This window comes from Zea mays, chromosome 1 (assembly GCF_902167145.1).
Source record: "Zea mays cultivar B73 chromosome 1, Zm-B73-REFERENCE-NAM-5.0, whole genome shotgun sequence".
In the NCBI taxonomy this organism is placed as follows: domain Eukaryota; kingdom Viridiplantae; phylum Streptophyta; class Magnoliopsida; order Poales; family Poaceae; genus Zea; species Zea mays.
Window position 1 is genome coordinate 303109871 of NC_050096.1, and position 27103 is coordinate 303136973.

The 27103-nt window shown below is 43.0% G+C and overlaps 3 protein-coding genes and 1 pseudogene across 9 annotated transcripts in view; 2 read left to right on the forward strand and 2 right to left on the reverse strand.

Annotated features, from left to right (window-relative positions):
• On the reverse strand, positions 1-22430 carry LOC103645723 (lysine--tRNA ligase, chloroplastic/mitochondrial). Of its 2 annotated transcripts, XM_020547036.2 has the most exons (14): positions 21900-22430; positions 21588-21800; positions 21251-21362; positions 20366-20474; positions 18001-18058; positions 17065-17133; positions 7698-7805; positions 7015-7107; positions 6745-6849; positions 6242-6448; positions 2188-2282; positions 1711-1801; positions 538-708; positions 1-415 (listed from the first exon to the last, which is right to left on the reverse strand). In XM_020547036.2, the coding sequence occupies exons 1-14, from the start codon at positions 22125-22127 to the stop codon at positions 323-325; spliced, it is 1752 nt and encodes a 583-aa protein (XP_020402625.1). In that variant the 5' UTR covers positions 22128-22430; the 3' UTR covers positions 1-322. The 2 variants fall into 2 exon arrangements, 1 of the variants encoding a protein (XP_020402625.1); XR_004855670.1 differs by lacking the exon at positions 1711-1801 and having other exon boundaries at positions 17-415.
• On the forward strand, positions 10925-13460 carry LOC103644297 (uncharacterized; annotated as a pseudogene). The gene is made up of 6 exons (XR_004852471.1): positions 10925-11270; positions 11359-11648; positions 11796-11832; positions 11943-12048; positions 12642-12751; positions 12901-13460. The product of XR_004852471.1 is annotated as an uncharacterized protein (transcript).
• LOC100283145 (glycine-rich RNA-binding protein 8) lies at positions 21804-25559 on the forward strand. 4 transcript variants are annotated; one of them, XR_002268739.2, is made up of 5 exons: positions 21804-22691; positions 23341-23453; positions 23891-24435; positions 24585-24884; positions 24956-25559. XR_002268739.2 is itself a non-coding variant. In XM_035967328.1 (4 exons), the coding sequence occupies exons 2-3, from the start codon at positions 23343-23345 to the stop codon at positions 24395-24397; spliced, it is 618 nt and encodes a 205-aa protein (XP_035823221.1). In that variant the 5' UTR covers positions 22413-22691; positions 23341-23342; the 3' UTR covers positions 24398-24435; positions 24585-25559. The 4 variants fall into 4 exon arrangements, 3 of the variants coding, with proteins under 3 accessions (XP_020407437.1, XP_035823221.1, NP_001149519.2); XM_035967328.1 differs by having other exon boundaries at positions 22413-22691; positions 24585-25559; XM_020551848.3 differs by lacking the exon at positions 24956-25559 and having other exon boundaries at positions 21806-22691; positions 23891-24696.
• LOC103644296 (abscisic acid 8'-hydroxylase 3) overlaps positions 24541-27103 on the reverse strand; it is a 3520-nt gene continuing 957 nt past the window's right edge. Inside the window, exons 2-6 of one of the 2 annotated variants that reach the window (XM_008667505.4) lie at positions 26684-27100; positions 26450-26615; positions 26264-26370; positions 26061-26179; positions 24541-25967 (exon numbers count right to left, since the gene is read on the reverse strand). In XM_008667505.4, coding sequence (XP_008665727.1) covers positions 25877-25967; positions 26061-26179; positions 26264-26370; positions 26450-26615; positions 26684-27100 — 900 coding nt within the window. In that variant the 3' untranslated portion in view covers positions 24541-25876. Of the gene's footprint in view, positions 25968-26060; positions 26180-26263; positions 26616-26683; positions 27101-27103 lie in introns of both variants that reach the window. The other variant, XM_008667504.4, reaches the window with a different exon arrangement.

Sequence of the window (27103 nt, forward strand, 5' to 3'; positions counted from 1 at the left end):
TAGACCAAAGAATCTCTTAAATGGTAGTTCAAGGCAACCATGTCACTGAAGAATCAGAGTATCCAGTGGAGATAGCTGTTTTGCAGCACATTAATTGTAAAATGTGGATTCCATTATTATTCAAACATCTATAAAGTTTTTAATATCGGCTTGGACTCTGAACTATAGTACATCTCAATTACATCATCAAATAATAAATGGCCACATCTATGAGCTATAAAAAGGTCAGCAGATATAAAACCTGCTGTACTGAACCAAGCACAAAAGGAAGGCTGCTGGTGTTTTCTTCAGCAGCCACGCCTCTTCACAGAATGAAGGGGATCTATTGCTGAATCTTCAAGACAGGAAAGGCAATAACGTCCCTTATGCTAGAAGAGTTCGTCAAAAGCATTACTAACCGGTCGATACCGAGGCCCTGGTGTAAGGTTACTCAAAAAAATTAGTCACGGAAGATATAGGTTCTCGCCAAATAATTTGCAGTTCCAAGAACAATAGCGTGTTAGCAGTAGCGAAAATACACAATTTAATCAGTCCTACCATTCCTGATGCCGGTGGCATTCCGTATTCCAATGAAGTCAAGAAGTCCTCGTCTAAAGAAACTTCATACGAGTAATCGTCGTCGCCTTCACCCTCGGTAGATTTGACCTCCTTAGCCATTGCAGCACGCTTAGCATTGTGCTGTTTTATTTGATTTTCAAAACGGCTTCTCTGCAATAAAGAAACATTTAAATTTGAAAATGCACGTTTGAATTTGAAATGATCTAACAAGCAAATTGTGATTTCCATCTATCTTAATGATCACCTAAATAACATAATATATAACTCAGACTGAATTACATCTTCCTTTTCTCCCCAGTTTCCAGGTGTAACCTTGAGCTATTGTTACGGTCGGGAACATTTATAGGCGCTGGTAATAGGGGCTAATTAGGCAAAAGGAGGGGTATTTGGGATCAATCAGGAAGGTCTGGTTCAGCCAAGCTAGAGTCTAGGAGAGGATTGTGTCTGTAAATCCTTTATAATCAGTAGTGATCAAGGAATAAACAAGCAATTACAACCAATCCTATTTTCACTTCCTTTCTCTGTTATCTCATCTCCCTATCTACCTTGCCACCATCCACCACGGGCAGGAAACCGGTGGCCAGCGAGCTCCCACAGCTACATCCTCAGGGACGTGACAGCTGTACTATGATGCTACATCACGGACAGACTATTGAAAGTTAAACAACCACCTTGGTCCGCCTTTGTTTTTATTTCAAGTACATGCCATCAGTGGAACAAAGAAAGTTTTGAAGGGGAAAAAATATTCATAATGGTCTACTACTGTACCACATGATGTAGTTTTACAGATTGTGAACTGAAATAGTACTAATTATTTAATTACATGCATAAGATTCCAAATACTCAATGTTTGATACTCCTTACAGAACTTAGCAAAGAAATACTGCTAATAATGGCATTTAGGCATGCACTAAGGCCCTGTTTGTGACAGCTATACAGCTCCAGAAAATTTAGTGTAGTTGGTGGAGCAGGTGCTCCAGAAAATCGTGGAGCTGGAGCCTTTAGAAGACATTTAGATAAATCATTTTGTTTATTATTTAAATTACAAATATTTTTAAAACTATTTAAATTGATATTATAAACTACAGCTCCACACTGGAACTGAACCTGGAGCCATCCCAAACACCCCCTAAGAAACCAGGACATTCTTACCTGATCAATTGGGTCTGTGAGCTCAGAAAACGCATTGCCAATCTCACGACCACAAATGAAAAGTTCGAATCGCTCAGTAAGGCCAACATGACTACAGCAAGAGGGAAAAAATAGGGAGGTGAATGCAAAAGATCACATCATAATTACTGAGATGAACGCACCAAAACTCTAATTATATAACCAAAATAGACAAAACAGTTCATTTGTACCAATAGATCCCTGGCCTTTAGCAGATATTGCAGCATAGAGACAACTATTTCTAAAATGACGAGTGAACAGGTGAAGGTGAATCCAAATGGCCATAAAATGAAGTCTACATGAACTACACAAAATTCTCCATTCATAACCAGAAACCACAAAAATGGAATAAATTATTATGTCACTAAACCTATAGATTGTTTATTAAGAAATAGAAAATCTTGCAGCATTTGAATCTCATAATATATGGGTGCCATGCAAAATGAAATAGGTGTTTACCTCCGATGTGGTTTTGCCAATGGTGATATCTCAACTGGATAGTCAAGGACAAATGTTGGTTGTACAAGAGTAGATTCAACAAATGTTTCAAACACCTGGCATGAGATGTAAAACTTTCAAATGAGGTTCATGACAACGTGAAAATTAACTAAAATAATCAAGTTTCAATCAACTGAAGGAAACGTAGAACGTGATATATAATATACTAAGGCACAATTATATCTCGCAGTTCAAAATTTTGAGTAGATAGTACAAAATGACTGGACTTTCAATGCAATAGATCCGACTAAGACATCAAATAGAGTTAAATACAAGCAAGAATTTTCCTTGGCTGTCCATAGAACGAAGGGTAGTTATCTCCCTCTCAAGAACCAATGGATAGAATCCTTGTAATTTTTTGTGTTGTTTCTTTGCTTTCCTCTTTCCTAATATTGTACTATGAACCCAGTGAGCTTTTTGTCTGTTCCTAATAATAAAGCAGGAAAGTGAATCTCTGTCCTTTGTTTTTGTCAGCTGTCTTTTTTTTATTTTCCATTTTTTTTTTGGTCTGTCATTTTTTTTCTAGTTTCTGGTCACAGTTCTGATTTTTCGTCTGTCAGTTTTTCTTTTTCCCTATTCTTATCTACATCCATCTAAGAGGATTAGGGAACCCGCGTTTTTTCGGGAGAAAACCAGGAGCTTAAGGAAAACAACAACACATTTCATTGCTACTCTAATCTGAACAAGTTCTCAAGACATAGCCACATACAACAACAACAAAGCTTTTATCTCAAGTTGGGGTAGGCTGGCGTTGAAACCCAACAAAAGTCACAAATCAAGTATTAGGCACGTGGATAGCTGTTTTCCATGAGCTCCTATTCAAGGCAAAATCTTTATGTATGCTTCATCCTTTCAAGTCTCTTTTTACTACGGCTTCTCATATCAACTTCAGCCTTATCATGCATGCCTCTCTTCCCATTACTGTCACACCTTAGTATCTCACTAGCACTGGTGCCTCTAGAGGTCTCCGTTGGACATGTCCAAACCATCTCAAATGGTGTTGGACTTGAACAAGCTTTTCTTCATTTGGTGCTATCCCTAGCCTACCAAGTATATCATCGTTACGAACTCAATCCCTTGTACAGCCACAAATCCAACGCAACCTACGCATTTCCACAAAACTTATCTGTTGAACACGACGTTTTTTGTAGGCCAACATTCTACACCATACAAAATAGTAGGTCTAATCGTCATACTATAGAACTTGACTTTTAGCTTATGTGGTACCCTATTGTCACATATAAACACTAGATGCTTGGTGCCACTTCCACCACCATGTTTTGATTCTATGGCTAACATCTTTACCAATATTCCTATCTCTCTATAGCATTGATCCCAAATATATCTTTTCTAGGCACTACTTGACCTTCTAAACTAACATTTACTTCCTCATGTGTAGTAGTGCCAAAGTCACATTTTATGTATTCGATTTTAGTTATACTGAGTTTAAAACCTTTGGACCCTAGTCTCCTTCTAACTCCATATTTCTATTTACTCATGCTCGTCTTTCATCAACTAGCACTATATCGTCCACAAAAAAAACATACACCAAAGAATATTCTCTTGTATGGCCCCTATGACCTGATCCATCATCAATGGAAAAAGGAAAGGGGCTCAAATTTGACCCTTGAAATAGTTATATTCTAATCAAGAAGTCACTCGTGAGTCGTGTCTCCATCGCTTATTCAAACACTAGTCACAACATTGTTGTACATTTTCTTAATGAGTCTAGCGTGCCTTGTTGGAACTTTATGTTTGTCAAAGCCCCATACATAGCATTCCTTGGTATTTTATCATCAACCTTCTCCAAGTCAATGAAAATCATGTATAAGTCCTTCTCTTCTGCCCCTTATACTACTTCATCACTTGTCTTATTAAGAAAATGGCTACCATGGTTGACCTCCTGGGCATGAAACCAAATTGGTTCATAAAGATCCTCGTTATTCCTCTCAGACAATGCTCGATGAGTCTCCCATAGCTTCATAGTATGGCTCAACTTAATTCACCAGTAGTCGGTACAACTTTGAATATCTTCCTTATTCTTGTAGATCAGTACCAATATACTTCTCCACTCGTTAGTCATCTTGTTCGATCGAAAGATATGGTTGAACAACTTAGTTGGCCATACTATAGATATATCCCGAGGCATCTCCATGTCTCAAAAAGATACCATCAGAGCCCATTGCCTTACTCCCTTTCATCCTTTTCAATGTCTCTCTAACCTCTGATTTTGGATCCTAGGTAGAAAGCGCCTACTAGTGTCCCCATTCTCCCAATTGAACATTTGTCAAAATACTCTTGTCATCTATGTCTGATCTCATCCTTCTATACCAAGAGATGTTTTGTTTCATCTTTAATGCACTTAACAATTTACATGGTTAAAGTTCCTTGTCTTTCTCTCAGTAACCCTAGTCATCCCATATATGTCCTTGTCTCCTTCCTTTTGACTCAAACGTTGGTAAAGATCCTCATACGCACTACCCTTTGCCACACAACTCGCTTTATGGTCTTCTTTGCTACCTTATACTTCTCTATGTTGCCCACACTCATGTGATGGTACAAACATCTATAACATTCTTTCTTCTTGTTAATAGCCTTTTGGACTTTCTCGTTCTACCACAAAGTATCTTTAGCTTCGTCTCCACTCCCTTTGGCTGCTCCACACCCCTCTAAGGCCACCTTACAAATACAGGTTGCCATCTTCTCCAACATATTGTTTGTGTCATCTTCTTTCTTTCAAGTGCCCTCTTTGATGACCCTTTTCTTGAAGACTTCTAGCGTCGGTGTCTCTCCTTTTAGGTTTTTTTTCTCAAAAGCATAGGAGAGTTGTCTCTCTTTTTAGTTTCTATCACTTTGTTCTTGCAATCATGCCTTTTACCCCTACAGACATGCACCTAAAAATGAAAGTCCGCCACCACAAACTTATGTTGATAGAGACGCACTCCCCACTCCCCAGGTATCACCTAGCAATCCAAGCATGTTTGTTTATCCTCTCTTTTGTGAGGACAAAGTTAATCTGACTAGAGTGTGGGCCACTACTACAGGTCAATATGGTATTCTCTCTTCCAAGAAATAGGCACGTACATGTTTATAAACTGGAGGTAAACCAAGAAAGCACACTTGTTAATTGTCATGTAGTTAAGCAGTACAATTGTAAATATTCACTACACTACACATTCCATAAATCATTAGTAAACTCCTTATGACATATACTTTCAAACGTGTCGTTAACATCCATGAACAAATTTTAAGAAACAACGTATCCACATTCATAAGAAAGTTGATTGTGGCAGCCAAATATGTGCACTACCATCCGTCCACATAATTAAAATTTTCAAAACAATGAATCCATAGTTAAACAGAGGCACATTAACTGGTAGCATGTTTACTCGGCATAATGGTGGCTCTGGTTCCCATAACCAGGAATGGGACAATCCACAAAACAGGACACCGAAAACTACAATATAGGTTGCCAGATTCCATCAGAGAGATCTTTGCAGTTTGGTCTTTGTAGAATACTTTACTCTTTTTTGGCTGGCTTCTATTTCTCTTAACAAAAACTTCACTTTCTTTTTGTAGGCAATCCAATCCCACTTGTTATGCGAATTTCAGGCTGTGGTTAAAAAAATCCCCTCGTCTGTCCCATGCCAAAGCACAGGTCTAAGGCTCAGCCCCGGTCGTGGTCGTTCTCACATGGGCTTCGATGCCGTTGTGTATGGGTGGGGCAGGGGTTCGGGGGTTTTCTCGACCTGTGTGAGAAGGTCTTCTTCTTAATTCAATGCACGGGGGCTGTCTTACCCCTCGCAGGTCGAGTTATGTGATCAGAAGAAGACTCATTACCATTAATAAAAAGTAAAACAACAACAATAACAAAACCTTATAGTTCCAAGCAAGTTGGGGTAGACTAGAGTTAAAGCTAACATGAGCCACCAACAAAAAAAAGGAAGAGAACAAAGATAAATACCATCGATCACAAAATAAGTGTACTGTGTACAAAATGAAAGCCTCAACATACCTCATTGAGAACATGTCCAACAGATGAACAGGCTTGCAGTGAAGTACTTTCACTGTTCCCTACAACGAAACCTGGCAGTCCCCTCACAGCTCTTTTAGCAGATTCAACGTCTTGTCCAAAGCTGTTAAAGTCGATTCCAGTTGCTTCTTTGACAAGAGAATGCATGGTCTCCCTCCTCCATGGTCTTTCGAGAGAGATTTCAGTTCCCTGTTTAATATTAAACAACACATTGTTAACTAATAGCTAGAAAGACAGAAATATACAGCTCTGCATTGAGGTGTTGTGTGTGTGCCTAGTTGTCATCTGCATATGTACTACAAGCTCAGGAAGTAGCAGTTGATAAGTAATTTGATGAAATGGCACCAAAAGAGGTTACACAGTAATGTAGGAAATTGGGGATCCAGCATGATGTTTTCATGATAAGGCAATGGTGTCCAAATAATTTAAACAGAAGAGCGTGCAATATATGCTCAAACTAATATTAGAATGAAGACCATGATTACCTCATAGTCAACCTTAAGCTTGCCATGAGTAGCCATAGCACATCGAGTAACAATTTCTTCGGCCATATTCATCATGCTTTCATAGTCTGAATATGCTTCATACATCTAGTTTGAAAAGATAAGCAAAGTCAGACCTTATTTGAAGTCAATATTCTGCGATACAAAAAAGAAACAAACAAAAGAACATGGAATATACACTATCATTCATGCTGGCAGGGATAAAAGTAATCTATTTATACAAGCATATTTTGAGGGGGGGGGGACTCCTACTTCAATAGTGGTAAATTCAGGATTATGACGAGTAGAAATGCCTTCATTCCGGAATATTCTCCCAATCTCATAGACTTTCTCAAGTCCTCCAACCTGCACTTTATCAAGGGTATATAAATAAGAAAAAGATTGGCGTCGAGGCAAAAAAAAAATTGGAGAAACAAAATAGACCCTTGGCACAGTGCATACTGCATAGTCACATTGATACCCTTCAAAGTTCAAATGCATAAGGGCTGAATAAAGGCGTGAATACAAGTGCATATCATGAAATCTTTTAAGTGATAAGTTCACCCAATAGATACAAAATATTTTGGCGAGATATTTAACATCTACCCGTAAAGGCACACAGGTTAATCTGGAAAACAAATTTAAAAGCTTATATTCATAAATAACTGTATTAACAATTTAACATGCTAAATTAAGATCATACTGACAAAATTAAAATACATTGATTAATAATTATAATAATGTGCTAAATTTTGCAGACTGACTTAACTACAATACAGTAGTATCTTTTATATAAGATTCTTCTACATTTATGAAGGCATACTGCATGCAACATTCCCAGTACTATATCTGCATTCACCGTAAAAAAAAACAACTAATGCTGCCATGGACCGGTTAGAGAACCAACTATGAAGCTATCGACAATAAAAGAACAAGTAACTGAGACATAACCTTACCAACATCCTTTTCAAATGCAGCTCTGTTGCAATCCTCAAGTAAAGATCTCTTTGAAGTGAGTTATGGTAGGTTATAAAAGGTCTAGCTTCAGCACCACCTGCTGCTCCCTGTTTTTAACATTGTTATGTGTAATGTTGTAAATAAGAAAGGACCAGAGAAGATAAACTAGTGATCAATAACAAGCATAGTGACACAAAAGGAACTTATTTCTTTTATAACGTTAGTACTATGCAAGGTTGTACCTGTGCCATTGGTTCAACTACACCAATAGCATATGGGCCCTTTTTTAAGAAGAAAGACATGTTTATGGCCGATATGTTTTCTGTTTTTCTGATGCTGAGCTTTACAACCTATGTGCACTATCGATGACGATACTTTGTTATGCACCACAAGCTATTCCAGATTTAGAGATGAACTGACAATAGGAATCCAATATGCTGATGTTTGAAATTAAAGGGCAGTCCGGTGCATGTGCTCCCGCTTGCGCGGGGTATGGGGAAGGGTCGGACCCATTTTGGGTCTATAATACGCAGCCTTTCCCTACATTTGCAAGAGGTTGTTTCCACGACTCGAACCCGTGACCTAGTCACAAGGCAGCAGCTTTACCACTGTGCCAAGGCTCCTTTCTCTGATGTTTGAAATTAGTAACTCCTAAATAAATTCCAGGCCAAATACGATTAGGGGTCATTTGGATCCTTTCATTTGGTGGAATTAGAATATACTTAATGGAGTAGGCTATTTGGCTTGGAATTTAACATCAATAGCTTTCCAATGTTCAGATATAAGCCTATCTTAAATTTATAGGGTGGGAGATATAAATTGATTCTATAGATCATTTATGCTACGTTTCTACCAAGGTTATTAAAACGACGAAACGTTGAAACGCTCATGGGTGAGTTTTAACTTTTAAACGGTTTAAACAAAGTTTAAACGTAGTTTTAAACAACATAGGGAAATTTCAATATATCATAATTTTAGGCAATTATATCAAGTCAAATACCAAACAACCAACATAAGTTCACACAATAATATTGTGCAAAATGACATGTCCACAACCACATTACCACAATAACACAAGTTCAACTAATAGCAAGTCGACAACTGCAAACAAAGTGGAATGAGATGTCTAATAGTCCACAATCACAAACATAGCACAAAAGCAACTAAAGTAGAATGCCATGTCCACAACCACAAGCACACAAGAGTTACTCAAACACTCAATAACCATCATCCAAATCATCTAAACCAACATCATCCTTGTGTTGCTCATCACCACGGCCACCACTGTTGTTTGTTTCTTCTTCATCATCCATGTCAAGGTCGTCAAGTACAAAATTGTCATCGTCTTCATTCTCATCACCCTCATCAACACCATCTTCATCATCCTCAAGAATTGGCACTTGAGTACCATGAGCTCTCCTAGGAAAGTAGCGGACTTGAAGTTGTGTAGATGCACCGATGGCATGATCAACATGCTCCCATGTGAAAAGAGGGTCATCCCCAACAACAGATGAATTAGCTAATGGATCAACCCACTCATTGTCCCAATTAAAATCTTCAAGAACCAAAGGATCAAAGTTCTTCCCTTCACGCAATTTTTGGAACCTAGCGGCCATCTTTCTATTGTATGAAACATACACTAAATCATTCAGTCTTTTGTGCTCTAGCCTGTTCCTTTTCTTGGTATGCATCTACAAGTTGCAAACAACAATAAATTGGGCTGGAGCGGCGGAGGAGTGGTGGCCTGGAGCGGCGGCGGCCTGGAGCGGCCTGGGGGCAGAGCGGTGGCCTGGAGTGTCGCGGCCTGGAGCGGAGCGGCAGCCTGGACTTCCTGGAGTGTCTGGAGCGCGGCTTTGGTGAGCGAAAACCCTAAACCTGGGCGGGAAATTGGGCTAGGTCGTTAAACGCTCGAAACGTAGCGTTTCACGCTATACAGCGTTTAAACGCCAAAACGTGACGTTTAAACGTCGTTAAACGACGTTTTACGAAGAATCGTAAAACGTTTCACCGTTTCGGTTTCTTCCAGCGTTTTATAGTTTAAACGACGTTTAAACGTCGTTTTAATAAGCATGGTTTCTACTCTACATATTATAGCACACACTTCGGCTCGCTTCCATACAACAGAAATACAGCACATAAGTATCTTTCTAAGACTGTCTGCAGCAACGTCTTCTATATCCCTCCTTTACAGTCTCCTCTATATCTCATCCTCTATGCATCCTCTATATTTAGAGGACGATTTAGAAGACGGTGCTGGAGAGGATAGGGGAGGGAATCTCCCCTAAAATTAGAGAGGAGCCTTTAAGGCTCTTGTTGGAGCCAAGCCTCATATGGCCACACCAGTATACAAATATATTCTGCATACAACCATATAAGCTTAATTGATCTGTGCCTAAATTATAATTATTAGAATGGATTTCAATTCCAAAGATCCAAATGGTGCCTAAATGTAATAATGAAATCAAGCATTTGTCTAAAATTAAATTACATTGTGCATTTTAATCTTAACTGCATTTCTGCTTTAGTGTAAGACTGCAAGTCAACTTTTCACCGAAGGCAGTAGGGATGGCAACGGGCACATTTTACCCGCGTGCCCGCGGGTAAAAACCCTATAAGGTGCGGGTTTGGGTGTGAGTTTGTACCCGTGGGTACGGGTACGGGTTTGATTCTCAATCCGACGTGTTTTTTCTCGTGGGTATGAAAATGTTGTACCCGTGCCCGCAAACCCGCGTCTGTGTAGATTGTAGAGCACATGCATCTCAATTTAGTGCCACCTCGAAAGCTTTGAGCGAGCGGAGCCAATCAAATGATATAAAAGAAGACTACAGATGCCAGGGAACTCATAAAACTTTTGGCTAAGATCGGTACATGTTTTTATCAGTTTAATAAATATTTATTATTATGTGCTATCAGTTTAATAAATCTTTACTACTCTATAAGGAGGTAGGGAGGGCGTCCACACTTCACCATGCCCCCGCCCCTGCCCGGACGTCGCGCAAGCCCCGCCTGCCCCCGGAAATTTCGCCCGCACCGTGCCCCCAATCTCGCGATGCCCCCGACCGCCTCCCCGCCGTGACAGCCGCCTCGACGTCCTCACCACGGCTCACGATGCCCCCCGTCAATCTATCGTCTGTGTCCCCCTTCCTCCCTGCGTCTCCCTCTCATCCTCTATCGCAGTCAGCTCCTCAGCGAGATCCACGGTCGGGTCTCCTCCTCGGCGAGATCCATGGCCGGGCAAGCCCATCCTGCCCACGCTGCTCTCCATGGAATAGCGGTCCCAGCAGATCTCCTCTCCCCCGCGGTCCACTCCCCCAACGAGCTGCTCTCCATGGAACACCGAGGTCGCGGTCTCCTACTCGGCGAGATCCATGGTTGGCGTCCTCCTCTGCTGCTGAGCCCACCTCCCGCATCTCTGATCGAGGCTCTGCTCGATTCGGTGCTTCGTTGTGTCCATGGGGGTTTCAGCTGGGCCTCTGGAGTAAGTGATGGATTTAAAGATGAGTTATCCACCGGCAAGCCCCTACTGAAATTTGCCTCCTCTCCATCGATCCCTGTTGGTCAAAGGAGGCAAGGCAAAAGACCTAAAGATTATTTATTATCATCATTGTTATTATTAATCAAACAACGATATATCTTTCAGTAATCGCTGAAAGACTTCAGAAACTGATTGGAGGAGGCCGGTGCGCATGCAGGCGGTGGACAACCTGACGCTGGTCGGTTCCTGCGCGCGCGCGACCACGACGTGGACAAGGCCTCCGCCATGTTCCTCAAGTTCCTCAAGTGGCGGAGGGAGGCGGCGCCCGGCGGCTCCGTGCCGGAGGAGCAGGTGAGGAGGGAGCTGTCGCAGGACAAGCTGTGCATGGGCGGCGGCGACAGGGCCGGCCGCCCCATCCTCGTCGCCTTTGCGGCCAGGCACTTCTCCGTCGGCCGTGACATGGCAGAGTTCAAGAGTACGCACTTGTTGTGACACTGCTAGCTGCTCCGTCCATGCATGTCTATGTCTTCCCTCCTTGGTCGTTGGTCCTTGCTAACATTTGTGTGCCGTCCGACCTGAACCGTACCTGCCTGAACACAGTTAGCTGCTCTTAATTGTGCAGGTTTTGTTGTCTACTTCTTCGACAAGATCTGTGCCAGGTAATCATCATCTAGCTAGCTAGCGGCAAGTTCTTCCGAGTATCTGGTTGATTTGATCTGCCACGCGCTGCAAAACACCGTCTCAGCTCGTAATAATTTAATCTATGCAGAATCCCCAGAGGGCAGGAGAAATTCCTCTGCATCGTTGATCTCAAGGGCTGGGGGTACTCAAACTGTGACGTCCGGGCATACATTGCCGCTATAGAGATCTTGCAGGTATACGTTCATGTTCATCCATCACTTACTACTAGGTCCTCTTGAATTTTTTACAATTCCAGAAACTTATCTATCAAAGTGAAATAATATGATACTCCTATCATCTCATTGGGATTTTGGCTTAAATTCTCCATTTAGCTCCTGCACATTTGTAACATGCGTCTTGTTTAAAAAAGATGATAGGAATCATTCTAGCATGTGCTAATCTGATATACTTTATGCAAGATATGAAAGCCATTTCTTCAGGGCCACTAATATTTATTTATCAGAGGAAGATCTTTGGTCTTCTTTGCAAAATGGTTCTAGAACAGGATACAAAAAACCTGATGAACAATCTATTAGTTTCTAAAGATTTCTTGATGCTTTGGTATTTTTAGAAATGAAAATTTCTTATAAAACAAACTCTGGATTCCTCTTTGACTGAATCTACTAAGCCATTTTAGCTGGTTAACTGTTTTAATTTATTTGGTTTTTTCCAAGTGTTCTCACTCATTTGACCCGAGTCAACACAAATTCTCTTGTTCGGTAAAATGCTAAGCCACTTTTTGTAATGTCGTATAAGAGTCAGTTTCTTATGTTCCCAGAAATATTAGTATTTCTACAGGTTAACAAGGTACATACAAAGAAGGCGGCTGCTCCCAAGATTGCTAAACAAGAGTCCAGTGATGATGACACTAGCGACGAGACCTTTGAATCTGATGAGGTATGTTATCATTTTTGGGTTTTAATGCTGAAAAAAACCAGCAACCAGCAAATTGAATTGTTAATGTAGTTTTCAGAGTTTTTAGATGCCAATTCATCTTCTCATTAAGGAACCTGCAAAGAAGCCTGCTGCTAAACCCTTGGCTGCAGTTGCAAAAAATGGTTCGAAGACGGTCAAGCAAGAGAGCAGCAGCGATGAGGACAGTTCTGAAGATGAGTCGGATGACGACAGTGATGATGTGAGTTGAAGTTTCCTCGGCGTCCCTGCATCGCTTCCACCAGCCCTCCCCACACGCGGCGACAGGGTCGTCGTCGTCCCGGCTCCGCGTCGGCCACACCCGAACGATCGTCTCCATGTCGTGCCGTCTCCAGTTATGCGAGCGAGGCTGGATAAGGTCGTGGGGTTCCAACAAGGTGGTGCAGCTCCATTCGTCCCTCCACCTCACCCGCCGGCCATCTCTCGATTCCTTTTTGTGTGCTCAGTTTTTTCTTTGTGTGTCATGAGTTTCAGAACTTGATTGGGATGGTTTTTGTGCCATGAGAATTAGGGTTTGATAGGGATGATTTGGGTATCAGTTCTTACGGTCACTGGAATTTGCATATTGTCATAGTCTAATGCCATTAAATTTTGAGGGTAGCGATATTGTTTTCAACCTATTGAATAGGGTATATGATGATGTTGGCAAGCGCTGGAGCAGGTAATATTTTGTTAAAGTTTTCATGTCGTTCCTCCACTGCCATGGCTTGATCTGTGAGGATCCATACATGCATATGGTTTATGCTTGTAAGTTTTCTCCTTCCCTTGCTTTACACATCTGCCATATCATGCATGACAAACACATCAGTTTTGGCCCTAATGTTCCAGTGTGTTTTTGTGTAACTTTGTACCAAGATTTTGTTCATTGGGTCTGCGTGGGCTACCAGGGATTAAGGTTAATGATTCAATTATGCTCTTTGTATTGTGCTTATGGTTGAGTATGGCGTTTAACACTAACTACGAGATAGGTCAGAACAGAATTGGAAGACCAGCTTCTCTACACATATAGATGCCATTTTCTCGATGGGGAGTTCAGTGATTTCAAGGCGCTGCCTAGAGCAAGTGGATAATTGAGTGATTTTCAGGAGCTCCTACACTATTTGTATGAAGTAACGTAAGTTCCACCAGTAACAAGTAAATATTAAAAATCACAATGATTATATGCTGAACTGATGTTCCTTTTTCTCATGCAAGCAAAATTGTAACTCTTCATTTTCCCTTTCGTTCCAGTCTTTCTGATCATAAGTGGGATAATGCGAACTATCTGGAGCCCAAACAGATCAACAGGTATTTGACAAGAGTGGTTAATATTTGCGGTCATTTTATATTGCACAGGAAGAATTCCAACTAGAACTGTTTAAGAATCTGCTTGGCAATTATACTCATTTGTATTTCATCACTATTGTATTGTGCTTTAAGCAATTTTGGCATCAGTTAAATTAACATGAAATTGCCTTTGCAGACGTTTGGTCTTTTCAATGCCAAACCAAGGGGTGTCATTGATTTTGGTGATTTCATCCGAGATGTAAATGTTTTCATCCAAATAACCCATAGGAAGAAAATAAATAACATTTTCCCATGGTGACTGTAGGAGTCAGACTTGGGGTAGGCCTAGCTTGGCCTGGGGCTTAGCTATAGCAGGGCCAAGGTTAAATAACATTTTACCATGGCGATTGTAGGATTCATAATAAGGGAGGGCCTAGCTTGGCCTGGGGCTTAGCTATAGGATGGCCAAGATGAAGTTGAATGTGAATCATGTTCACACCATTGTGATCCTGACAATCTTTCTTTTGGGTTCGCTTGACAAGGACATAAATCCTTCCCCATGGTAGTCAGGTTTGTTCCTTGTTCTCCTACAGAACTCTTTATTGTTAATTATCTAATAGATATCGTAAACAATATTTATAGACAATGTGCTCTGGTCGGAAACTCTGAGAATATGAATATGCCAATTTTCCTTTAGTATGATTATTTATTGCTTTGTCAACAAAACACTTCAGCGAATGGTTCTCATGGCACTTTCCATATATTAGCGTCGGTACATGAGTTCTCCTTTTTATACTTGGTAATTTACAGTCTGTGCATGGTGACTTTGTCTGCAGATGACTACCGTAATAAAGATGAAGTTAGTGTTCTCACGGAGGAATTCAAGACCCAACTTACCATTAGGGAGGATCTGTTCATCACAACCAAGGTTGTCTGATTTACAGAATGATACATTTTGTATTATGGAGGACTGGCCTTTCCAAAATGGATGCGACCATTAAAATTGTGCCCCATGAATTGGTAATGAGGGTTGGGATGTCATGCTCTGCTAATTCACTCGGGATGTATATAATTTGTGTGATATAACATTTGTCTGTAATTAAAAATTCTAAATTAACTTTTTAGAAATAATTTGTGTGATGTTGATAATGTTTTGCACACGGATTTTGCATATTATAGTGATGTTTGTCGTTTCGTATTAATGTTTCATACAAATCTTTTACTTCCGTCGCAACGTACGAGCACATATTTATAACAATATAACACAGATATGTACATAAGTTATCATGTTATTATACGGTTCCGTTGCAACGCACGGGCACTCACCTAGTATTTGTTATATGATTGTGCCCGCGGGTGTACCCGCGGGTGCCATAAACCCGCGGGTAGCGGGTTTGGGTAACATACGCTACCCGTCGCGGGTAACGGGTGCGGGTTTAACATTGATCTCGCGGGTACGGGTTTGTAATCTCTGTACCCGCGGGTTTTAAACCCGTTGCCATCCCTAGAAGGCACATAGGTTTTCATTTACAATCAGAATGTTTTGTCGAATATGAGCGTGTCACACATTAAATGTAAGCAAATAAAGAACAACACTCCATCAGCATATCATATTTTTCATTCAAATTATGAGCACAGAAAGATTATTGGTGGTTTTGGAGTGCACACAAGTGCTGCATTACAGATTTATTAAAACAAAAACATACAAGTCTTAGTTATACGTGATTGCCCCTTATCTTTTTGGTTGCACAATCACTAGAAGCAAAAAAAAATATGTTAATACCGGACCATGTTAAATCGTGTTGTTACTGCAGTAAAGGGTTCAAAATCGCATAGTTAACAAGATTTACCTTAGGAAACCATGTTATCTAAACGGTTATCAATCCACTAGCTTAAGTGGTGAATAAGTCTTACATAAGTTAGGGCATGTGCGAAAGGGCCCCTAGCCGAGTTGGTTAGGTGGTCTGAAACTCTGAGTAGCACTCCTCAGGTCTGGGTTCGACTCCCTGTGGGAGCGAATTTCAAGTTGTGGTTAACAAAATCCCCTTGTCTGTCTCACGCGAAAGCACAGGTCTAAAGCCCGGTACCGGTCCCAGTCGCGGTTGTTTCTCACATGGGCTACGGTGCCGTTGTGTATGGGTGGGACAGGGGTTCGGAGATTTTCTAGACCTGCGTGAGAAAGTCTTCTTAATATAATGCCTAGGGGCAGCCTTACCCCCGCAGGTCGAGTTTTTTTAAGTTAGGACATGTTTCTTTGAGCTGCAGCTTTTGGTTTTTGGCTCAAAAGTTGGTTTTCTGGCTTTTGGCTTCTAGTTGTTGGCTTTTGTGATAAATTTTTAGCCTCTCAGCACACCAAAAGCCAGAAAAGCTCATCAAGACATGATTTCAGCTTTTACTTCATTTCCTTAGAAGCCAGCTTTCCAGCTCTTGAAAAGCTAGCTCAACAGCTAGAATATTTGTTTCAGCTTCTGGCTGGCAAAGACCAGAAGGGCAGGTTGGTGCAGTAATGAGAGCTGTCTCATTGAGTCGCCAAATCGTGGGTTCGAAGCAGCCTCTCCGGTCTCCGCATTTGCGGAGAAAGGTGTGCCTCGGTTTATCCCTTCCCCAGACCTCACTCATGTGGGAGCCTTCAGTATTGGACCTGCCCTTTTTCTGGTTGGCAAAGACTAGCCAAAAGCTAAAACAAATAGGCCCTTAGTATTTTCAAAAGTGGAACTTATGATTTAGAGGCTTGGAAAGTAATTCAGAAATCAGAAGCATTACTGTAGTATGCATTTAGGAGGTAAAATTTATTGGTTTATCTGTGGAAAAACTTATAGGATGTGTAATGGATCTTAAAACACAGTTTTTCTTTGACAGGATCTGATCACTTAAATTAAAACAAGGTATTCTCTTTAAACATAATAAATCCAATTTATATGTATCGACTGCATGGCCCCTACAATGGTCACATATTATATAGGCTGGCTGATCCTGATGAATACAGACCTAGAAGGTATGCAAAAAAATACCTGTAGAACTGGAGTTTCGACTTCAATAAAACCAAATGATTCCATTGTCTTGCGGATTTCAGAAACCACCTATCAAAAATGCAATATCGAAGTTCAAAGTAAAAGAAGCTATAGCGAATTATGTCAGTGATGCAACTACTGGTTAAGGTAGTTATTTTTCGAGGACCAACAATATGATAATGTATGCCTTAGTTTCTTTTTTCATACCAAAACTCCCTCAATCCATTAAGAAAAATATGCTCCTGTGCTACATGATATTTAGGGCCCGTTTGGCACAGCTCCAGCTCCTGATTCTAAGCGAGGATCTGGAGGAGCCGTGCCAAACAGGTATTTTTTTAAACTGATTCTCGTGTGGAGCCGAAAGATCAGGAGTCGTTTTTGTGAAGAAAGGTGGGATCTAAAAAAACCTGCTCCACCCTCCCTTAAAACAGCTCCTCAACCAACCAAATATGGATCTCCTCTTAAAATTTGATCGAAATTACCCGCAATTGCCATTGGACAAAAACATAACGAGCCAATTTATGGATTAAACATTTGAGACCATTTTATGCACTACTATGATTGGAATATTTTATATGTTATTGTTTCATATTTTTTTCCCGTATATGCATCCTACTTATTGGTTTGTAATAAAGTTGAACTGCAAAGAGTAAAACAGACAATCGCCACATACCACCAACTCTCAGAAGACAAGAATCAGTTTACTTGTCAAACGGTTTTAAAAATGATTCTGATTTTCTAGGAGAATCAGGAGGATCAACTCCTCACGAGGATCAGGATCTAGAGCTAAAGAAGCAGGAGCTGGAGCTTTGCCAAACGGGCCCTTAAAATGATATAAGAGTTTCCAAACTAAACTATAATAGTAAATTAGTAATAGGTGTAGTTAATTGCCCAACAGTTTCAAAATACAGATTTAGCATCACATGTAGTCAATACCTTTGCCCTAGTTCGGAATACATCAGCGACCTTAGGGTTTGCAATCATGTCAACATACCTATCATTAATCAAAGGTAGCACACATGGTCAATGCACTATGCAGAACACGGTTGCAATCATTTAAAGTAGGACTAGGAATGAAGGAATAGCAACAAAGGTTCTTTAATAATAATCCTGAAAGGGAAAATGATGCCTTTTTAACCATTTTTCAAGCTTGAAAGAAACTCGAATTCAAACACGTTGGTAGTATAATAAATGGTTTGCACATCAAAACCATATATGATATATCAAGATAGTAGAGCCCGGGGTCAAGCCTATGACGACCTTTATCAACGGCTGGACACAAAGCAGGGAGAAAAGGATATCTATAGGATGGCCAAGATTCGTGAAAGGAAGACAAGGGATGTCAACCAAGTCAAATGCATCAAGGACGAAGCAAACCAACTATTAGTGAAGAGTGAAGAGATCAAGAACAGATGGAAGGAGTACTTCAACAAATTGTTCAATGGAGGGAATGAGAGTGCTACAATAGAATTGGACGAACCATTCGATGACAACAACAGGGGTTTTGTACGAAGGATACAAGAATATGAAGTTAAGGAGGCGCTAAAAAGGATGAAGGTAGGAAAGGCGATGGGCCCTGATGGTATCCCTATCGAGGTATGGAGATGTCTTGGAGACATAGCGATAGTATGGCTGACTAAGCTTTTCAACACCATCTTTCGGGCAAACAGAATGCCCGACGAGTGGCGGCGGAGTACATTAGTACCAATCTTCAAGAACAAAGGAGATGTTCAAAGTTGTACTAATTACCGTGGAATTAAGCTCATGAGCCATACAATGAAGCTATGGGAGAGAGTCATTGAACACCGCCTGCGAAAGATGACGAGCGTGACCCAAAATCAGTTTGGTTTCATGCCCGGGAGATCAACTATGGAGGCCATTTTCTTACTAAGACAACTTATGGAGAGATTCAGAGAACAAAAGAAAGACCTGCATATGGTCTTCATAGACTTGGAGAAGGCTTATGACAAAGTACCTAGGAGTGTAATGTGGTGGGCCTTGGAAAAACACAAAGTAGCAACAAAGTACATTAATCTTATGAAAGATATGTACACTAATGTTGTGACAAGTGTCCGAACAAGTGATGGAGACACCGATGACTTTCCAATTAACATAGGACTACATCAAGGGTCGGCTTTGAGCCCTTATCTTTTCGCTTTGGTGATAGATGAGGTCACAAGGGACATACAAGGAGTTTTACCGTGGTGTATGCTTTTTGCCGATGATGTGGTACTTATTGAGGAGAGTAGGAGTGGTGTTTCTCAAAAGTTGGAATTGTGGAGGCAGACGCTGGAAGCAAAAGGTTTTAGGCTTAGTAGGTCTAAAACAGAGTATATGAAGTGTGATTTCAGTGCCATGGGGTATGAGGATGGCGATGTTAGTCTTGATGGGCAAGTGGTACCCAAGAAAGACACTTTTCGTTACTTAGGATCAATGCTTCAAAAGGAGGGAGACATCGATGAGGATGTCAGTCATAGAATTAAAGCCGGATGGTTGAAGTGGCGACAAGCTGCGGGTGTCTTATGCGACCACCGGGTGCCACGCAAACTAAAAGGCAAATTCTACAGGACAGCAATCCGGCCGGCTATGTTGTATGGAGCAGAATGTTGGCCCACTAAAAGACGACATGTCCAACAACTAAGTGTGGCAGAGATGCGTATGTTGCGCTGGATATGTGGCCACACAAGGAGAGATCGAGTCCGGAATGATGATATACGAGAGAGAGTAGGAGTGGCGCCAATTGAGGAGAAGCTTATGCAACATCGCTTGAGATGGTTTGGACATATCCAACGAAGACCTGAAGAGGCACCAGTGCATATCGGAATAATTAGGCGTCCCGAAAATGTGAAGAGAGGTAGAGGCCGACCAACTTTGACGTGGACAGAGGCTGTGAAGAGAGACCTGAAGGAGTGGAATATTGATAAAGAGCTCGCCGCAGATAGGAAGGGGTGGAAGTGTGCAATTCACGTGCCAGAACCCTGATTGATAGTTTCGCTTTTCCTCCTTAATCGTTTGACCTTTTCTTGTGTCCATTTTAGATCTTGCTGGTCCTTGTGGGTTTTATCTCTTTTATGTGTTTCCCCGTTTCGTTGTTTTCGGTTCTCCTTTGCCTTTGTTTCCCTTTTCTGTTCTTTGGGGGTTGAGCTCTGAGGTTTTCATACGGGGTTTCATCTCTAGCCTACCCCAACGTGCTTGGGACAAAAAGGCTTTGTTGTTGTTGTTGTTGTTGTATTAGATGGGTTCTAATTTTGAACAGATAGGATATGACTTAGCAGGTACAAGAAGCAAGATGAAAGCCAACCTTTGACGATAACGTTTGTCCACATCAGTTAATCCATGATACTTATCTGGTAGTGGGAGTAATGATTTTGTGAGAATTTCGAAATTTTTCACATAAACAGATAGCTCCCCTGCAGTGAAAATCCACCGTCACAAATATAAACATTTGGCAAATGAAAAACTGACAGTATAGTAAGATATAGGCTGAGACTCAACAATCCAGGTTGTTCAAAAATTGCAGCATGCTGTTCTTTAGCTGATTTTTTTATTTGTTTATCTGCGCTCTGCAGCACAGAAGCAGGTTGCTTATCTCTGACTTTCAATATCCAAAATAATTTATCATCAGATATGTAAAAACTCGGCCAGGGAGGGAAAGACCGCCCTCCCGGTATTATATTAAGAAAAGACCGAAACATGATCCCAACCGAGAAACATCACTAGCGGGCCGTCACCGCCCACTCTGTAATGGCCCAGCTAGAGGGTGGCGCGTAGGACGTAACCCGGGAGCGGGCAGGGCACAATGAGGGGATTTTTTTAACCAAGCCCGAAATTCGCCTCCGAGGAGAATCGAATCCGGGACTTGTAGGTGCTACTCGGAAACCTTAACCATTACACTAGAGGCCCTTTCGCTATCATCAGATATGTAGTACTAAGAACTCACTTAGATCCAAACAAAACAAATTCCTTAGAATCTAAACAAAAAATGGTAAAAGAATGAGAATCTCAACAGCAAAGTTAAGGTTCAATGCTTGCTCGGCCAACTTAAGAATGATGCTATATACTGATTCTAAGGAAATTACTGTAGAAATATTCTTCTGGAAATTGATATCTCATTCTCATGCTTCAAATTTTAACTGAGCACAGACCAATGAAACTACAGACGAACAGAATATGAGTTATAATGAACCTTTCTCTGTCTTTTTAATGGATCCACTTGCACCTAATATATCACCAATATCAATAAACGCCTTTAGTTGCTCAAATTGGTCCTCCGTAAGGCTGTCTTTCTCACAATAAAGCTAACACAGCCAAAAGAAAGAAAAACTCAGAAACACATAATCAGTACCAAACAAACTACCATACTTCTGTAGCTACTAATAACAATAAATACAACTGAAAACAGCAGATAGCTCAGCTGCTATGTGCAGATGGCTTACAAGGACAACATTATCAAGTAGCATATCCACATCAAATCAGATTCTAAGGAGAGAGCAAGATAAGACAAGTCAGTTGAAAGATCAGACCTGCACAGTCCCCGCATCATCTCTTACAGTCATAAAAACAAGCTTTCCAAATGCTCTTCGGGCAACAATCCGGCCAGCAACGGACACCGACACGTCCTCGCAGACTTCACCGTTCATAAGATGAGTGTACTGTTCCTGAAGCGCCTTGGTCGTGTGAGTCCTGTCCCACCTGTACGCGTACGGCTCATAACCCTTCCCTCTGAGCTCATCAACCTTGCATTCAGAAAACCAGCGATCCGAAGCTTGTCAGTACAGCACGGACCGAAAATAGACGCACCAAACAATGTAGAGCTAAAAACGCGACAAGGATACTTTTTTGAGGCGGATGGCGCGGATGGAGTCGCGGTCGGAGGTGGAGGCGGATGAGGAGGCACTACGGCGTCGGCGGTCCTGAGGCTGCGCCGGCGGGTTCGTGGTGGCGGCGGCCGCGGAGCAGCAGCGGATACGGAGGCCAAGGGGCCTTGAAGCGGAGGCGGCGGCGCGGGAGGCCGCGAAGCCGATGAGATTGGAGGAGGCCCTCCACGCCCGCAGCGCCTCCATTGCTCCGGGCAGGGGGGCTGAACGAATGAGCGGGTTTGTCTGGTGGCGCCCGCAGCTCCGCACGTGCTCGCCGCCGCGGCAGGATAGGGAGACGGCGGCCGCGGGAGCGAGGATAGGGCCGTCTAGCTGCTGGCGGCTGAGGTGGCCCCGAAACCCACCCGACCGTGAAGCGTCGACGGCCCTGGACCAATCCGGCCTTCCTATCGGCCGTGGGCCAACTCAGCCTGCCCGCGGCCCATTCTGGCTGGGTGACGCCTGACGCGTCCAAGCCGCGCCAACGGAATATGCCGTGCGCGTTGCGGCCAGCCCGCTTGTCCCCCGGGCGGGTCCCGCCTGTCGCGCGAACCAGGGAAATATCTACATCTCGTCTGCGCCGCCGCTGGGATTTATTAGGGTTCTACTTCTAGCCCGGGCCGACTCCACTCCAATCCAATCCTGGGGCGGGCGACTGCCTCCTTCCCTCGATCTATTCTCCATCTTGTCCTCCCTTTGCTAAAAATAACGAGGCAGAGGCATCTTCGATTTGACGTGCGCTTCCTCTTCCTCGCTCGCTCTCGGTCGCAGGTACCTACGTCCTGTTCTTCATCGCTTATGGATTTCTTTACGCGTAGTAGGTAGTAGATCTCTCTTTGCTCGATCTGTTTTCGTTTTGTAAGATTCATTCACGTCTGCGCTGTGGCTCTATTCAGATTTGGTCGTGATTTCTGGGTTTGACCAGCGTAAGCATCGGCCCCGATCTGGATTCTGGAGCTTGACTATATCTCCTTTTATTTTTTTTTTATTTTGTACTATCTAACATAGATTTTGCGTCTAACAATCATTAAGTTACACGCACGCATGATTATATTTGAAGTTTAACCTTGCCGTGTTGTGGTTATGTGCACTTCTGAGCACATTATGTACTGAATTCTGCAAATTAGTAAAGGACTATAAACTGTAGAGTCAACTTCGGTTAGGGTACGCTAATAACATGCCCGAGAACGTGTATTTCCTTAAGAGGAAGTTCTTTTGCTTATAAATACTCTTTGTGCCTTTGTTTCTCGGAGGTGCTGCTTTTCTAAAATAAATATCACAGCTTTAGTGATCAGTGATTATTGACTAGGTTACCTGTAACCACCACAGAATCTGCAGTGATCTCTCTTGGTAGCTCTAGCTCTGGCTTCCTGCAACCCTACTTACTTATAAGGTGTATATATTTGTTTATCTGTTCTAGTGATGGCTGATGTCGACGAGTACCGTTGCTTCATTGGGAACCTGTCCTGGTCAACGACTGATGAAAGCCTCAAGGATGCGTTCAGCAAATTCGGCAACCTCACTGAGGCAAAGGTGACGTGAATAACTTCTCATCTTTAGTTTTGCCATGAGCATGATAACACCATAGATTGTGTTGACACCTGTTGCTTAGGATAGTGTTTTATTCTTTTTATGACATGTCAAAAAAATTCTTGTGTTACGTTGAATATTGGTATACTGCATTTTTTGTCTCCAAAGAATCTTAAATCTAACTGATTTGCCCAGGCACATCTTTTCTTCCTACTCTATATCCAAAAAAGCGCCATAAAGATATTTATGATGTTCTATTCCTGTCTGCATGGATTCTCTAGGCAATATTTTTTACTCTGAATGGTCAAAAAAATAGCTCGATGTCTCTTAGCATACATCCATTCTCGCTACAATTTTCTTTGTGTTCTATTGTAATATTGTTATATAGCATGGTCTCTTATGTATGGTTGCTTTAATTTTGTTTTTCTGGTGATATGCAGGTGGTTCTTGACAAATTTTCAGGACGTTCTCGTGGTTTCGGCTTTGTAACTTTTGATGAGAAGCAAGCCATGGAGGATGCTATTGAGGGAATGAATGGACTGGACTTGGACGGGAGGAACATCACTGTTGATAAAGCTCAGCCACAAGGACCTGGTAGAGACCGTAATGGTGACCGTGATTATGACCGCGAGCGTGGATCTCGTTATGAACGTGGTCGTGACTATGGTGGTGGGCGTGCACCGCGAGGTGGTGGTGGTGGTGGTGGTGGTGGTGACTGCTTCAAGTGTGGGAAACCTGGTCATTTTGCTAGAGAGTGCCCATCTGGGGATGGTGGGAGAGGGGACAGATATGGTGGGAGAGATGACAGGTATGGTGGCGGTGGCGGTGGCGGTGGCGGTCGTTATGGTTCTGACCGTGGTGGTGACCGATACTCTGGCCGTAGCCGAGATGGCGGCAGCTATGGGGGTGGCGATCGCTACAGCCGTGACCGATCAGGTCCTTACTGATGGCCTTAGTTCTTGATTGAGAAGTATGTGCCATCCAGGTATGAAAGTCTATCTACTATTATAAGGCTTGTTATTGTGTCTGGAACTTTGTTATCCTGTAGTTGGAGTCGACATGTACCGTGAGAAATCAGCTGCTTTGTTATAGACCGTATTACTGACCGGTTTATTATCGTTTCCTGCTTGCCAGGCATATGACTTGGTCATAGTGCTTGGCGCTTGGATCCTGCATGTTTGCTTGATGTGCTATTTGGCTATTAAAAGATGGATTTTGTCACTGTGTTTGATGACCCTGGTCCTAATTAAGCTTATGCCTGTGATACGGGGGATTGGATGGCAAGTTAGTGTCCGCATTTGTGTTCTTTTCGGGGAAGCAAGGGGTTGACTACTATAATCTACTTGAACACACCTACAGCTACAAGAAAAAACTATGTTCTTGTTACCTCTTCTGAAAGCAAGTGATGAATCGTCCATTAGAGAAAATTAACTGGTAATGTTTTCAATCTTACATCTTCAATACTGTGTTACAACGTCATTCTCAAATGACTTTTGTTTTGGCAGGCTTCTTTTTGGTTATTTGTTCTTGTTGTGGATTGGTTGATACTGTGGTTCTGGATTTGGTTACTTGCGTCCTAAGATCATTTTAGTCTGGCCAGTTGATCCACGAATGCAAAGAGATTATCCTTTGGTTCCATTCTATGTGCCTTTAGCATTGGAGGGCCTCTATTTATGGTTGCTTGATGAACTGGTTATGTTTGCTTCGCCATGTTGGTGGGGTGTTCCTTGAGCTGTCCCGTGTTCCTTGTGACTTGTGAGAACACCAGAGGTTATGCTTGCCTGAGTGGATGTGATGCTACCTGGTTGCTGTTCCTTTGACAATGCACCAATGTCCTATCGCAGCTTATATACTCTGGTTCCAGATTAATTACTGGTGCCCCTTTGAGAGGAGTTATGATGATGTTATTATTCATCAGCAGCATTCTAATTGCCCTTGATTTAGTGTAGCCTTTTTTTCTTAGTTCACCGAATCTCAGGATGCAAACGTTAGGTTACTTTTACTGTTCGTACTAACCAATTGAGCTTTTGTACTAAAAAAAGTATGTTACATTAAGCTGCTCCAGGTTCCGTTTTCTCCCGGCTTTGAACATGTTGATTTGTACTGAAAGTGCTCCTCTCTGTTTGTGCTGTATGTTTATCATTTGTGGCGATTTGGGGCATTTCCTTTGAGGCTATTCTTTCATTCAGTCCATTGGCGCCTGAGACTGCGAAATATTCAGTCATTTACAACACAACAACCAACGGTTAAAAGTACAGTGTGATCATTTTACAGTGATCTAGATGGTCCAGCTTGCTTGTTTCTCAACTGCTGTATTGTTCAAATCGTATTTTGTGCCGGATCTGGCCAAGCATTCAGTCATTTGCAGCAGCGTAGACAGACAGATGTAGCGTTGATGCTGTGGTAGCAACGTGCATCTTTCTATCTTAGAGCGCGGTTGGCATTATGGGGTACTTGTTCTTGGGCATCCGCACCAGCGTCGGCTGCACCGTGTCGTCGTCCTCCAGTGGCTTCCATCTGCAGCCAAACCGGAACCAGGCGAGCTCAGCTGCTGCTGACGGATGGATGGGAAGGAGGGTAGTGGCCAGGCCAGCCATGGCTGCTGCTTACGTGTATCGGCAGACGAGGTGGTGGACGAAGACGCAGATCTCCAGCTTTGCCAGGCTCATTCCGGGGCACATCCGCGGCCCGCTCCCGAACCCCAGGAAGCTGTACGGCTTGAGTGTTTCCTGCGCATCAACACACACTGTCAGTCACCTCGCTCCCGGCCTGTCGCCGGCGTGCCCAGAGCTCGCCGCCAGAAATGAACCTACGTCGAATCTGTTGGGGTCGAAGCGGTTGGGGTCGGCGAAGACGGCCGGGTCGTGGTGGATGGACACCACGTCCAGGTTCACCGACGTCCCCTTCTTGATCGCGTACCCTGCGTGTCAGAGATTCCACGGCATCAGTCCATGTTGCTGTCTGTCCGCCAGTGCGGTGAGGGCGTCGCTGCCACTGACCGTCGATGCTGAAGTCCTGTGCGGCTTTCCTCGAGTACCATGGCAGGATGGTTGCTCTCCTCAGGGTCTCGTTCATCACCTTGTTTGTGTAAGGCATGTTGTTGACATCAGACCACCTGAGACGCGACGAGCCGTTGAGGCTCTCCTTGATCTCCAGGTGCTCCTCCTGCAACCACACGTATAGCTTGAGATGGAAGCCGCCTGAGCCTGACGGACAGGGACAGAGAGGCTCACCCGTAGCTTGTCCAGAACGTCGGGGTTCTCCCCGAGGAACTTGACGAGCCAGGTGAGGCCCGCCGTGGTGGTGTCGTGGCCGGCGACCAGCAGGGTGAGGATGTTGTCCTTGAGCTGCGCGTCCGTCAGCTTGTCGGCCTCGTCGCCGGCGTGCTTCCGCAGCAGCGTCTGCAGGAAGTCGCTCGGGGCGGCCGCCTCGCCCTCACTCCCACTCCGCCGCCTCGCGATCACCGAGTCCAGCATCGCGTACATCCGGTTCCTGGCCTTGAGGCCCCGGTGGAAGGCCGTGCCGGGGACCTTGAGCGGCAGCGACGCGAACGACGACGATATCACCTTGAAGTTGGCCCGGAACTTCTCCTGCTCCTCGCCCTCCGGCTCCAGGCTCACCAGCATGTTGGCGATCACCTTGAGCGTGAACTG

Coding starts and splice junctions, on each gene's coding strand:
- LOC103645723 (XM_020547036.2), bottom strand. CDS start 22,127: ATGGAGGCGCTGCGGGCGTGGAGGGCCTCCTCCAATCTCATCGGCTTC. Junction 18,059..20,365: donor GACAAACGTTATCGTCAAAG/GTTGGCTTTCAT, acceptor GATTAATGATAG/GTATGTTGACATGATTGCAA. Junction 17,134..18,000: donor TATTCCGAACTAGGGCAAAG/GTATTGACTACA, acceptor CATTTTTGATAG/GTGGTTTCTGAAATCCGCAA.
- LOC100283145 (XM_020551848.3), top strand. CDS start 23,343: ATGGCTGATGTCGACGAGTACCGTTGCTTCATTGGGAACCTGTCCTGG. Junction 23,454..23,890: donor GCAACCTCACTGAGGCAAAG/GTGACGTGAATA, acceptor GGTGATATGCAG/GTGGTTCTTGACAAATTTTC.